This window comes from Hyla sarda, chromosome 3 (assembly GCF_029499605.1).
Source record: "Hyla sarda isolate aHylSar1 chromosome 3, aHylSar1.hap1, whole genome shotgun sequence".
In the NCBI taxonomy this organism is placed as follows: Eukaryota; Metazoa; Chordata; class Amphibia; order Anura; family Hylidae; genus Hyla; species Hyla sarda.
Genome location: NC_079191.1, coordinates 258852519 through 258866131, shown reverse-complemented (window position 1 = coordinate 258866131; position 13613 = coordinate 258852519). Strand labels below are relative to the sequence as shown.

General features: G+C 50.1%; 2 protein-coding genes across 8 annotated transcripts in view; one reads left to right on the top strand and one right to left on the bottom strand.

The window, feature by feature from the left end:
- Nucleotides 1-10487, bottom strand: part of SOGA3 (SOGA family member 3) — a 91107-nt gene extending 80620 nt beyond the window's left edge. Inside the window, exons 1-2 of one of the 4 annotated variants that reach the window (XM_056566494.1) lie at nucleotides 9853-10487; nucleotides 9266-9490 (exon numbers count right to left, since the gene is read on the bottom strand). In XM_056566494.1, coding sequence (XP_056422469.1) covers nucleotides 9266-9490; nucleotides 9853-10017 — 390 coding nt within the window. In that variant the 5' untranslated portion in view covers nucleotides 10018-10487. The other 3 variants (XM_056566493.1, XM_056566495.1, XM_056566492.1) reach the window with 3 other exon arrangements.
- Nucleotides 5745-13613, top strand: part of ECHDC1 (ethylmalonyl-CoA decarboxylase 1) — a 102137-nt gene continuing 94268 nt past the window's right edge. The window contains exon 1 of one of the 4 annotated variants that reach the window (XM_056566497.1): nucleotides 5745-5854. Coding sequence is in view for 1 of the 4 variants with exons in the window: in XM_056566499.1 (XP_056422474.1) it covers nucleotides 12575-12653 (79 nt within the window). In the remaining 3 variants the exon portion in view is untranslated. Of the gene's footprint in view, nucleotides 5855-11824; nucleotides 12654-13613 lie in introns of those variants that run through there. The other 3 variants (XM_056566503.1, XM_056566499.1, XM_056566498.1) reach the window with 3 other exon arrangements.

The following is a 13613-nucleotide window of genomic DNA, read 5'->3' as shown; positions in this document are numbered from 1 at the left end:
AGGTCTGGAATCACAGGCAAGGAACACACAAGGAACGCTTTCTCTGGCACTAGGGCAACAAGATCCGGCGAGGGAGTGAAGGGGAAGTGAGGTGATATAGGGAAGTGCACAGGTGTAACCACTAATTGGAACCACTGCACCAATCAGCGGTGCAGTGGCCCTTTAAATCGCAAAGACCCGGCGCGCGCGCGCCCTAGGGAGCGGGGCCGCGCGCGCCGGGACAGAACTGACGGGGAGCGAGTAAGGTACGGGAGCCGGGGTGCGCATCGCGAGCGGGCGCTACCCGCATCGCGAATCGCATCCCGGCCGGAGGTAGTAACGCAGCGCCCCGGGTCCGTGGAACCGACCGGGGCGCTGCAGTGAGGGAAGTGTAGCGAGCGCTCCGGGGAGGAGCGGGGACCCGGAGCGCTCGGCGTAACAGTACCCCCCCCCTTGGGTCTCCCCCTCTTCTTGGGGCCTGAGAACCTGAGGATCAGACTTTTGTCCAGGATATTGTCCTCAGGTTCCCAGGACCTCTCTTCTGGACCACAACCCTCCCAATCCACTAAAAAAAAAGTTCTTCCCCTGACCTTTTTAGAGGCCAAAATCTCTTTGACAGAGAAGATGTCCGAGGAGCCGGAAACAGGAGTGGGAGGAACAGATTTAGGAGAAAAACGGTTGAGGATGAGAGGTTTAAGAAGAGAGACGTGAAAGGCATTAGGGATACGAAGAGAAGGAGGAAGAAGAAGTTTGTAAGAGACAGGATTAATTTGACACAAAACTTTAAAAGGACCAAGATAGCGTGGTCCCAACTTATAGCTCGGGACACGGAAACGGACATATTTAGCGGAGAGCCATACCTTGTCTCCAGGGGAAAAAATGGGAGGAGCTCTTCTTTTCTTATCTGCGAATCTCTTCATGCGAGAAGAAGCCTGTAAGAGAGAATTTTGGGTCTCTTTCCATATGGTGGAAAGATCACGAGAAATTTCATCCACAGCGGGCAGACCAGAGGGCAAGGGGGTAGGGAGGGGGGGAAGAGGGTGACGGCCGTACACCACGAAAAACGGAGATTTGGAGGAAGATTCAGAGATTCTGAAATTATACGAGAATTCGGCCCAAGGTAGAAGATCTGCCCAGTCATCCTGGCGGGAGGAAACAAAATGTCGTAAATAGTCACCCAAGATCTGGTTAATTCTCTCTACTTGTCCATTGGATTGAGGATGGTATGCAGAAGAAAAATTTAATTTAATCTTGAGTTGTTTACAGAGAGCCCTCCAGAATTTAGACACAAATTGGACGCCTCTATCCGAGACGATCTGTGTAGGCAACCCGTGAAGACGAAAAATGTGTACAAAAAATTGTTTAGCCAACTGAGGCGCTGAAGGAAGACCAGGAAGAGGGATGAAATGTGCCATTTTGGAGAATCGATCAACGACCACCCAAATAACAGTGTTGCCATGGGATGGGGGTAAGTCAGTAATAAAATCCATACCAATCAGAGACCAAGGTTGTTCGGGGACAGGTAGAGGATGAAGAAAACCAGCGGGCTTCTGGCGAGGAGTCTTATCCCGGGCACAGATAGTGCAGGCTCGCACAAAGTCCACCACATCAGTCTCTAGAGTCGGCCACCAATAGAAGCGAGAGATGAGTTGCACAGATTTCTTGATGCCCGCATGACCTGCGAGATGGGAGGAGTGACCCCATTTGAGGATCCCAAGGCGTTGGCGTGGAGAAACAAAGGTCTTTCCTGGAGGAGTTTGCCTGATGGAGGCTGGAGAAGTGGAAATCAGGCAGTCAGGAGGAATGATGTGTTGAGGAGAGAGTTCAATTTCAGAGGCATCTGAGGAACGAGAGAGAGCATCGGCCCTAATGTTTTTATCAGCAGGCCGAAAGTGAATTTCAAAATTAAATCGGGCAAAGAACAGAGACCACCTGGCCTGACGAGGATTCAGCCGTTGGGCAGACTGGAGGTAGGAGAGGTTCTTGTGATCGGTGTAAATAATAACTGGAAATCTTGATCCCTCCAGCAGATGCCTCCATTCCTCAAGTGCTAATTTAATGGCTAGAAGCTCTCGATCCCCGATGGAGTAGTTCCTCTCCGCCGGAGAGAAGGTCCTGGAAAAAAAACCACAAGTAACAGCATGCCCGGAAGAGTTTTTTTGTAGAAGGACAGCTCCAGCTCCCACTGAGGAGGCATCAACCTCCAATAGGAAGGGTTTAGATGGGTCAGGTCTGGAGAGCACGGGAGCCGAAGAAAAGGCAGACTTGAGTCGTTTAAAGGCGTCTTCCGCTTGAGGAGGCCAAGACTTGGGATCGGCATTTTTTTTTGTTAAAGCCACAATAGGAGCCACAATGGTAGAAAAATGTGGAATAAATTGCCTGTAATAATTGGCGAACCCCAAAAAACGTTGGATGGCACGGAGTCCGGAGGGGCGTGGCCAATCTAAGACGGCAGAGAGTTTATCTGGGTCCATTTGTAGTCCCTGGCCAGAGACCAAGTATCCTAGAAAAGGAAGAGATTGGCATTCAAACAGACATTTCTCTATTTTGGCATAGAGTTGATTATCACGAAGTCTCTGAAGAACCATACGGACATGCTGGCGGTGTTCTTCAAGATTGGCAGAAAAAATCAGGATATCGTCCAGATATACAACAACACAGGAGTATAGTAGATCACGAAAAATTTCATTAACAAAGTCTTGGAAGACGGCAGGGGCGTTGCATAGACCAAAGGGCATGACCAGATACTCAAAGTGTCCATCTCTGGTGTTAAATGCCGTTTTCCATTCATCCCCCTCTCTGATGCGGATGAGATTATAAGCACCTCTTAAGTCCAGTTTGGTAAAAATATGGGCACCTTGGAGACGATCAAAGAGTTCAGAGATGAGGGGTAGGGGGTAGCGGTTCTTAACCGTGATTTTATTAAGACCGCGGTAGTCAATGCAAGGACGTAGAGAGCCATCTTTTTTGGACACAAAGAAAAATCCGGCTCCGGCAGGAGAGGAGGATTTACGGATAAAGCCCTTTTTTAAATTTTCTTGGACGTATTCAGACATGGCAAGAGTCTCTGGGACGGACAGAGGATAGATTCTGCCCCGGGGTGGAGTAGTGCCCGGGAGGAGGTCAATGGGACAATCATAAGGCCTGTGAGGAGGTAGAGTCTCAGCTTGTTTTTTGCAAAAAACGTCCGCAAAGTCCATATAGGCCTTAGGGAGACCGGTTACATGAGGAAGCACAGGGACACGGCAAGGTTTACTGGGAACCGGTTTTAAGCAGTCCTTGGAACAAGAGGGCCCCCAACTCTTGATCTCCCCAGTGGACCAATCCAGGATTGGGGAATGGAGTTGAAGCCAGGGAAGTCCAAGAAGGATTTCAGAAGTGCAATTGGGGAGGACCAACAGTTCAATCCTCTCGTGATGAGATCCGATGCACATTAGAAGGGGCTCCGTGCGGAAACGTATAGTACAGTCCAATCTTTCATTGTTTACACAATTGATGTAGAGGGGTCTGGCGAGACTGGTCACCGGGATGTTGAACCTGTTGACGAGAGAGGCTAAGATGAAATTTCCTGCAGATCCAGAGTCCAGGAAGGCCACAGCAGAGAAGGAGAAGGCAGAGGCAGACATCCGCACAGGCACAGTAAGACGTGGAGAAGCAGAGTAGACATCAAGGACTGTCTCACCTTTGTGCGGAGTCAGCGGACGTCTTTCCAGGCGGGGAGGACGGATAGGACAATCCTTCAGGAAGTGTTCGGTACTAGCACAGTACAGGCAGAGATTCTCCATGCGGCGTCGTGTCCTCTCTTGGGGTGTCAGGCGAGACCGGTCGACCTGCATAGCCTCCACGGCGGGAGGCACAGGAACAGATTGCAGGGGACCAGAGGAGAGAGGAGCCGGGGAGAAGAAACGCCTCGTGCGAACAGAGTCCATATCCTGGCGGAGCTCCTGACGCCGTTCGGAAAAACGCATGTCAATGCGAGTGGCAAGATGGATGAGTTCATGTAGGTTAGCAGGGATTTCTCGTGCGGCCAGAACATCTTTAATGTTGCTGGATAGGCCTTTTTTAAAGGTCGCGCAGAGTGCCTCATTATTCCAGGATAATTCTGAAGCAAGGGTACGGAACTGTACGGCATACTCGCCAACGGAAGAATTACCCTGGACCAGGTTCAACAGGGCAGTCTCAGCAGAAGAGGCTCGGGCAGGTTCCTCAAAGACACTTCGAATTTCCGAGAAGAAGGAGTGTACAGAGGCAGTGACGGGGTCATTGCGGTCCCAGAGCGGTGTGGCCCAAGCCAGGGCTTTTCCAGACAGCAGGCTGACTACGAAAGCCACCTTAGACCTTTCAGTGGGGAACTGGTCCGACATCATCTCCAAGTGTAATGAACATTGGGAAAGAAAGCCACGGCAAAACTTAGAGTCCCCATCAAATTTATCCGGCAAGGATAGTCGTATTCCAGAAGCGGCCACTCGCTGCGGAGGAGGTACAGGAGCTGGCGGAGGAGATGATTGCTGGAGCTGTGGTAGTAACTGTTGTAGCATAACAGTCAGTTGAGACAGCTGTTGGCCTTGTTGCGCAATCTGTTGAGACTGCTGGGCGACCACCGTGGTGAGGTCAGCGACAACTGGCAGAGGAACTTCAGCGGGATCCATGGCCGGATCTACTGTCACGATGCCGGCTGGCAGGTAGTGGATCCTCTGTGCCAGAGAGGGATTGGCGTGGACCGTGCTAGAGGATCGGTTCTAAGTCACTACTGGTTTTCACCAGAGCCCGCCGCAAAGCGGGATGGTCTTGCTGCGGCGGTAGTGACCAGGTCGTATCCCCTAGCAACGGCTCAACCTCTCTGGCTGCTGAAGATAGGCGCGGTACAAGGGAGTAGACAGAAGCAAGGTCGGACGTAGCAGAAGGTCGGGGCAGGCAGCAAGGATCGTAGTCAGGGGCAACGGCAGAAGGTCTGGAATCACAGGCAAGGAACACACAAGGAACGCTTTCTCTGGCACTAGGGCAACAAGATCCGGCGAGGGAGTGAAGGGGAAGTGAGGTGATATAGGGAAGTGCACAGGTGTAACCACTAATTGGAACCACTGCACCAATCAGCGGTGCAGTGGCCCTTTAAATCGCAAAGACCCGGCGCGCGCGCGCCCTAGGGAGCGGGGCCGCGCGCGCCGGGACAGAACTGACGGGGAGCGAGTAAGGTACGGGAGCCGGGGTGCGCATCGCGAGCGGGCGCTACCCGCATCGCGAATCGCATCCCGGCCGGAGGTAGTAACGCAGCGCCCCGGGTCCGTGGAACCGACCGGGGCGCTGCAGTGAGGGAAGTGTAGCGAGCGCTCCGGGGAGGAGCGGGGACCCGGAGCGCTCGGCGTAACAGTGACACACTAGGTCTGGGTGTTTCCGTAGTGGACAGTCACGCTGCAGCTTCAGGAAGACGATCGCTGCGGAGGACCGGCAGAGGACATTTTACAAATATATCAATCAGTCATTACATTAACACCAATGATAGGACACAGTAAATAATAATGATTGTCTTGTGACAATGGCATCTGTAAAGGGGTAGGATAGATTAGGCAGCAAGTGAACAGTCAGTTCTTGATGCTGAAGTGTTACAAAAATAAAAAAATAAAACATACCCACCTGCCCAGTTCCCCTGCCAGCGCTGTTCTAATGACTCCCAGGACCTAATGCTCTCTACTTTTTTTCTTCTTCCTGTGACATCCTGTTTGTGCAGAAACTGACTGCTCAACCAATCACTGGCCGTAGCAATCACAATGCCTTTGTGGGCATTTTCTACAAGAATGGGATATTAAAGAAGAAGGACACAGCCCAGTTCACCGGGGACTGAAAGCCATCAGAAGAGCAGCGTCAGGGAACAGGGCAGGTCAGTATCGTTTCTTTTTAAGTTTTGCAGCACCTAGACTCATTTATAAAAAATATTTTGTACCCAATAAAACTCTTAAAATATACAGTATAATTGACAATAGTGTACTGAAATCTAAGTAAAAATTGTAGTAAATAAAGTACACATTCTCTAATCCAGCAACAGCCGATAATGCAGACTGTAAGATGAACTATACATAACACATGTATATTTGTACTGTGTGTGCAGTTCTATATGTGCATAGGTTTCTGATTTACTTTGGTTTAGAGTTTCCGATACACTAAGCACTTTGGCATTTCAAAGGATGTCAGAATATCAGTCTTTTACCACAGTATATCACAATAATTCTTCATAGTGATCTATAATGCAACAGGACAGTATAATAAGAATAAAATTCCCTGTATCTCAAATGTCATTCTGTCTGTAAACACAGGATGCTTATTTACCTGCATACTTCATGTCTAAAACCCACTGTATGATTACTTATGGATTTGTAGTGCAGACATGCTTGTATAGCAACTCCAGTAATATGAATATACAATAAGCTTCCATTAAACTGGAACTTGATGGATGCCAGATTATCCAATCCTAACTGTAATACTGGATGATGATTTACTTGCAATAAAAGAGGACCTATAGCAGTGTTTCCCAACCAGTGTGCCTCCAACTGCTGTAAAACTACAACTCCCAGCATGCCCTGACAGCCTACAACTCCGCTACAACTACTCACACGGACCGCTACAACTACTCACACGGACGTCACTGGTTCCAGACACGAAGCAGGGTGATCAGAGGCGACTGCCTGCGGTTTTGGGCTGTGTGCGCTTCTTCCGACCTCGTACAAAGCAGTTGTAGCCGAGTCGGCTGGCTGAAGCCTAGCGGTGAGTGCAGGTAACCATGTCTCTTCTATGCTATATGTATTTAGTGATTTAGTTCTTTCTGGTTCCCAGCACTGCCAGACCCGCACATTTAGGACTTCGGTCTCCCACTGTGATAGAGGTACCGCAGCCCAGTGATCCTGATTATTTTGTTGCTATAGTGCCACTATACCTTTGAAGCAGAGATCGACCGATTATCGGTTTGGCCGATATTCACTATTTTGGGCAAAACCCCCCCAACCACCGCACTGCCCCGGCCAGAGACCGCCGCCGCTGCCCCATTGCCTCGCCCATCCCCGGTTTTATAATTACCTGTTCCCGGGGTCCGTGCTACTTCTGGCTCCTGCGGCATCCTGCGTTATTGTTGTGCGCTGCGCAATGATGTGTGACATCCTCAACGCGACGTCACCGTCAGTGCGCACAGTGACAGTTCGGGCCGCCGCCGGAGCCAGAAGTAGCGCGGCTCCCAGGCCCTGGGAACAGGTAATTATAAAACCTGGGATGGGGGAGGCAATGGGGCAGCGGCGGTGGTTGGACTAAGGACCGACAGGGGAAGAGAAGCGGGCGGCGGCGGTCTCCGGCCAGAGGATAGGCGGGGGCAGCAGCAGTGGTTGGACTCAGGAGGACCCCAGGACAGGCAGGGGGAGAGAAGCGGGCGGCGGCGGTCTCTGGCCCCGCAAAAGACGCTGCAGTTCATTGATTTAAAGCGATTTAAATCAATGAGCTGCAGCGGCTTCTTCGGGGCCGGGGGGGTGGAGAGATAGCCGATAACTTATACCGGAATATCGGTATAAGTTATCGGCTATTGGCCTGAAAGTCCACAGATTATCGGTATCGGCCCAAAAAAATCGATATTGGTCGATCCCTACTTTGAAGTATTATATGTCTAACATCTTTTTAAAAAAAACTTCTGTTTCCATGTCAGCTATACTCCGAAATAAAAAATGCATAGCAACATATTGATAAGAAAATGTGACCGATCTCTGCTCTGTCACGTGATATATTTGAACAGTGGAAATAATTGTTACTAGTCAGATGTGCCATTTGATGGTCCTTGAAGAAGAATCTTAATGTGCCCATCAATACTGGTTGTCACTCAGACTTCTTAAACCCAGCAGTGGACATGTCAACGTGCTATACCTACTGATGTGTTGTTCGATTCTGGTGAAATTCTTTTACTCTACATTTCCTCAACTCGTAAACTCAAGGATCAATACTATTTCTAACATAGTCTTCAGTTACTATTTCACATAATCTTACCCTTCATGGTATAATAATGTTTAGTTCCTAATCTGCTGCACAATGTTTTTTTTCCTACTAATTCAATTACTATATTCATCATAAAACCAAATGGATCCATTGTATCAGTTTATATTTACAATCTACATCACCACAAATCCTATAGAACTCAAAGTAATAAGTCAGATGATGAAACTGAGGGAAACTAATTCCACCTTATTGCTACAAATACAATAAAAAAAAACTAAACACACAGAGTACAGTGGTCCCTCAACATACGATGGTAATCCGTTCCACATGGACCATCGTTTGTTGGAACCATCGTATGTTTAAGGATCAGTGCAATGTAAAGTATAGGACAGTGGTCTACAACCTGCGGACCTCCAGATGTTGCAAAACTACAATACCCAGCATGCCGGACAGCCAACGGCTGTCCGGGCATGCTGGGAGTTGTAGTTTTGCAACATCTGGAGGTCCGCAGGTTGAAGACCACTGGTATTGGAGGTTATACTCACGTGTCCCCACCGCTCTGGACCGTCACCGCTCATCACTGCTGCCCTGGATGTCGCCGTCCATCGTTGTCGCCGCGTCCCCGGGGTGTCCCCGACGCTCCGGCAAGGCCTCTGCTTCCCGGGCATCCTCGCTCCCACGTCGCCGCCATCACGTCGCTATGCACGCCGCTCCTATTGGATGAGGGGACGGCGTTCACAGCAACGTGATGACAATGATGGAGAGCGCCGACGATGCAGGGGATCCCGAAGAGGAATGCGCCGGAGCCCCGAAGACAGGTAAGTGATCGTCAGCGGACCACACGGGGCACCGTAAACGGCTATCTGGTGGCAGCTGAAGCAGTCAGCGCTGCCGGATAGCCATTTTTGCGATGGCCCCGACATACAAAAGCAGCGTATGTTGATGCTGCATTCAACATGCAATGCCCTCTGAGAGACCATCGCATGTTGAAATGATTGTATGTCGGGGCCATCGTAGGTCGGGGGGGGTCATTATACATAACACACATAACAGAATAGAATACTATCCCTAAACAGCTTATAAATAATAGGTTTATGCAGAGAGCTTTTGCTATATTTTACATACAGTGCACAACACACATACAGTACATATTTATTTGAAACTTTACACTCCAAACTGGAGGCTGGAGACAAATGGAGACTGTCTGGGCATGCTGGGAGTTGCAGTTTTGCAACAGCTGGAGACACACTGGTTGGCAAACACTGCTCTATATTATGCAATGGCAGATAACATTGAACAATACTGTGTATTTATTAGATCTCACCTTCAAGTCTTGCTCCAGGCTGCGCAGCAGCTCCCCATCTATCTCCCCGGTCTGAGCGTAGCGGAGCCTTTTGCGTTCCGCTTTCCGTAGGCGGTATTGTAGGATCCTACAGTTTTTATTGGCTCTCTCCAATTCATGGCGCATTTCCTGCAGCTGGCATGCGTCCTCCTCGAAGAAGGTGTCTCTCATCTCATCCATCTCCGTCCTCATCTCTTCTATCTCGTGCTGATGATATTAATATGGGGGAAGGGAGAAATGGTTAGAGTTGACATGGAGGTTCATGGTTACTTACCCCATACTGTACACTGTGTAGTAGTCATAGCGGATGGCACCGTATACAGCTGTAGTGTACAGGAGTTTAGTGGTTTAACCCTTTTGGGCCCATTAGTTTTCAGTGATACCTGAGTAAACATCATGCAATGGATTTACCTGTGGCATCACCATGACATGGCACATACATGGGCATACTCTTCGTGTGCACAGAGCGTGGTGGGCAGCGATCAGACAGGACAGGCCTTTTCTGCAGCCACCAGGCCCGATGACATCACCGGCCGCCCAGACAATGGCAGCCATAGGCAGCTCCTCACCTTCAGGCTGTCGTTCTCCTCCCTCAGCTTGTCCACTTCGTCCTGCAGCTGCTCCGCTGCCCGGGATGCCTCTGCGGCGGCCGCCTGCTGCTCCTGGGGCGCCCCCTCTGCTCCATTGCCCTTATTGCCGGCCGCGGCTAGGCCCTTCTTCAGGTGGAACTGCATGAGCTCGGTCTGCAGACAGCCCTCCTTCCAGTACCCCCCGGCCCCGCTCTGCTTCTTGGGGCTCTTCCCCGCCGATGACTGGGCGCCATCCCCGCCTTTGGGGGAGGTTTTCCCCTTGAGCTTCACGTTCTTCGGGGAGCCGTCCCCTGCCTGCTCAGGGGTGGCCACTCTGCCTTGCTCCGTCCTTGCAGGTGACAGGTCGGAGGGGTCTCTGCGCGGCGCCTCCAGGTCTCCGGGTGATGGCTCTCCTGCAGCTGCGGCCTCCGCCCTGGATGCTGCGCCTTCAGCACCACCGCCGCTGCGGACAGCTCCGGGTGCGCCCTGCCAGGGAGGCTGCTTGTCTGCTCCGGTGCAGGATGCTCGGCTGCCCTTCACCACCTGCTTGGCAGTCCTGGCAGCGCCCTGCTCCCCTGTGTCACTGCAATGTACCTGGGTCTGGCTGGTGACGAAGCTCGCTCTTGTCTGCTGCCCTCCGGATGCAGGCGAGGCTCAGCTGCAGAAGGAACGGACGCAGCAGCGCCACCAGCTGGCCGCCTCATGATCCTGCCATAATCCATCACTACAGGACAATCTGCAGACAGGGAGAGGGGAGGGCGGTGACATGATGCATGCTTGTATCCACAGGGGTGACACAATGACAAGCTGAGCCGTCTTCAACCTACGGACCTCCAGATGTTGCAAAACTACAACTCCCAGCATGCACGGACAGCCAACGGCTGTCCGTGCATGCTGGGAGTTGTAGTTTTGCAACATCTGGAGGTCCGCAGGTTGACACATTACACATACCCAATGGAAGTTGGATATGGGAATAGAAATCTTGGAATCATGGGAAAGGATCAGATCCTGAGCCCCAGTACAAAAACTGTTAAAGACCCCCCGACTATAATGCTTTATTACACTGGTCCTCTCCTATAGAGAAGAGGGACCTTATGGGCTCCATTGCAACCACACCTTCTGCCCCTGGAAAGGGTTAAAGATGGAAACCCATCAGGCCCTGCTGGTGTTGGTTGCAGATAAAGGTCATCCAGGTGAAGTCTTACCTGCGACACGGACAATGTAGAAACACGTATCGGGTGTGTACCACCACCACCCTTAGTCATACTGTATGATACGCGTGACTTATGATGCGCCAATTGTATTGTGGATTTTAATGGAATAATGGGCCTCATTCACTGCATCCTTCATGTACTGGGTTTCTCTTTAAGTTTAAAGGGTTACAAAACTCCATGTGATGGTGGATAGTCTATGATAAATAAGTATTACGGTCTCCTACACCCTCCATAGATTGGAATACAATTTGAAGGGATGGGCCGTATCTCTGCCAAGGTTCTGTCCTTAGAAAGTGTAGGGTGCGACCTGGGGCAAAAGCCTTCCTTTAAGGAGCACCCCTACATACACTTCAATCCTAGTCCACCATATTAGGACAGGGGAAATGTACAGGGCCGATTAATCATCATTGGCGCTCATGGAGCTCCTGCTCCGGGCCCCGTCCCCGTAGGGGGCCCCTGTCACATTCGGGACATCCCTGTGTCCCGAAAAAAAATTTCAGGACACAAGGATGTCCCGGCGGTTACCCCTCTGAGGCAGCCCCCGCATTAACTTTAAAAACGCAGGGGCCGCCGGGAGGTAGCGCACGTGTGGTGTCCCGGTACTGTATTGTATACGTTACCTATATAGAGGTCCCCATAGTCAGAGTCCCTAGGACATCGGGGTCCCTCTTTTGTATTTTCCCCTTGTCACCTCACACTTAGTCAATGACTATATAGCAGTTCTATTTAATATTAATATAAGTATAAATATGTACATATTTAGTTATCTACCTGTTCGGAGCGTAGCAGGACCTGCGGGTCACGTGAATAGGTTAGAACTCTATGGTTTTGCTACAGGACCTTTGGAGGTTCCTGTGACGTGTTCACCCACAATGCACTGTAACAGTGAGTGACAGTCGTTACGGACCATTCCAAAACGGCCGGCCCCTGCTCATATAAGGGACCCGCGCCATCTTGATCCCTCTCTTGGGTTGCTGACTCTGGAAGAGGTAGGACCTCCGCAGCTTACAAGCCTACTTACTAGACCAAAGCCTTGCGGCCTAGGCCTCTAACCTAGCGGATAGACTAAGCAATTCCCCGCTACTCATCGCAAGATCACTGGACCTAAATACTCCCCTAAATCAAGCGGATCTCTGCTATACAATCCTTAAGAAGCTAAATTTGGGCTTATCTGATCCCAACCAACTGTCAATCGCTGCTCAATCTATATATAAAGAGACTCTGTTATCTGAACTGTTACTATTATTACATGTACAGAAATTCATCAGTAAAAGTTCCTGCAAGTTTTCAGTTAACAGCGGTTGTGGACAATCCTTTATTTCTGCATCACCTTTTGCTCTTGGGAAGGGTGGCAACAGGCCTATTAAGAAACACAGCATTTAACCCTCACCCTTTCGTCACGAGTGACAAGGGTTAACAGCGCCCTTAACTATCCTGAACAGCAACACCCTAACTACCCTACATCCCCACAAGACAGTATCCTCTCATCCGCCACCACACACGCAAAAATGTCACTGACGTCCCGTGCGTGTGCCCATAGGAGAAAAGCGGAGCAGAGTGGAGCATCGAGGAGGACGTGCGCGCATGGTAAGTCACCAATGGCATGTCATCTTCAGTGTTCCGACCTCCGCTTCTTCGGTCCCGGGACCTACTGCTATAGGCCATAGCAGTAGATCGTGACTGGGGTCCCCGGACCGGTGGATCGGTGGTCAGAACACTGAAGTGGGGCAGTAAACAGGCTTTCAGCCTCCAGACATACACTGTATATGGCTGAAGGATGTATATCTGTGAGGAACTATACTGCACCTAATATGGGGAACTATACTGCACCTAATGTGGGGAACTATGCTGCACCTAATGTGGGGGAATTGTACTGCACCTAATGTGGGAGAACTGTACTGCACCTAATGTGGGGAAACTGTACTGCACCTAATGTGGGGGAACTGTACTGCACCTAATGTGGAGGAACTTTACTGCCAACCTAATGTGGGGGAACTGTAATGCCAACCTTATGTGGGGGAACTGTACTGCACCTAATGTGGGGTAACTGTACTGCCAACCTAATGTGGGGGAACTGTACTGCCAACCTAATGTGGGGGAACTGTACTGTACCTAATATGGGTGGAACTATGCTGCCAACCTAAGGTGGGAGAACTGTACTGCACCTAATGTGGGGGAACTGTACTGCACCTAATGTGGGGGAACTGTACTGCCAACCTAATGTGGGGGAACTGTACTGCCAACCTAATGTGGGGGTACTGTCCGTCTTCCAGGCAGCCTTAATCTGGCCCTGGAAATGTATGTATGTGTTCTGCTATGGGTTGAAATTTTTTGAAATGCACATAATCTATATGTTTCACATGATTAAACCAGTGATGACATTTCTATAATAATCCTTATGGTAGCATCCCCACAACACAGGTCAGGGTCTGGGCAGGGACACATTTCAAGCATAGTTCTTATTCATAGGGTTAATGGTAACTCTTAGAATTAAAATTATCTTTCAAATTTTTATTTTGTATTGTGAAGATGCTTTGATATCTATAT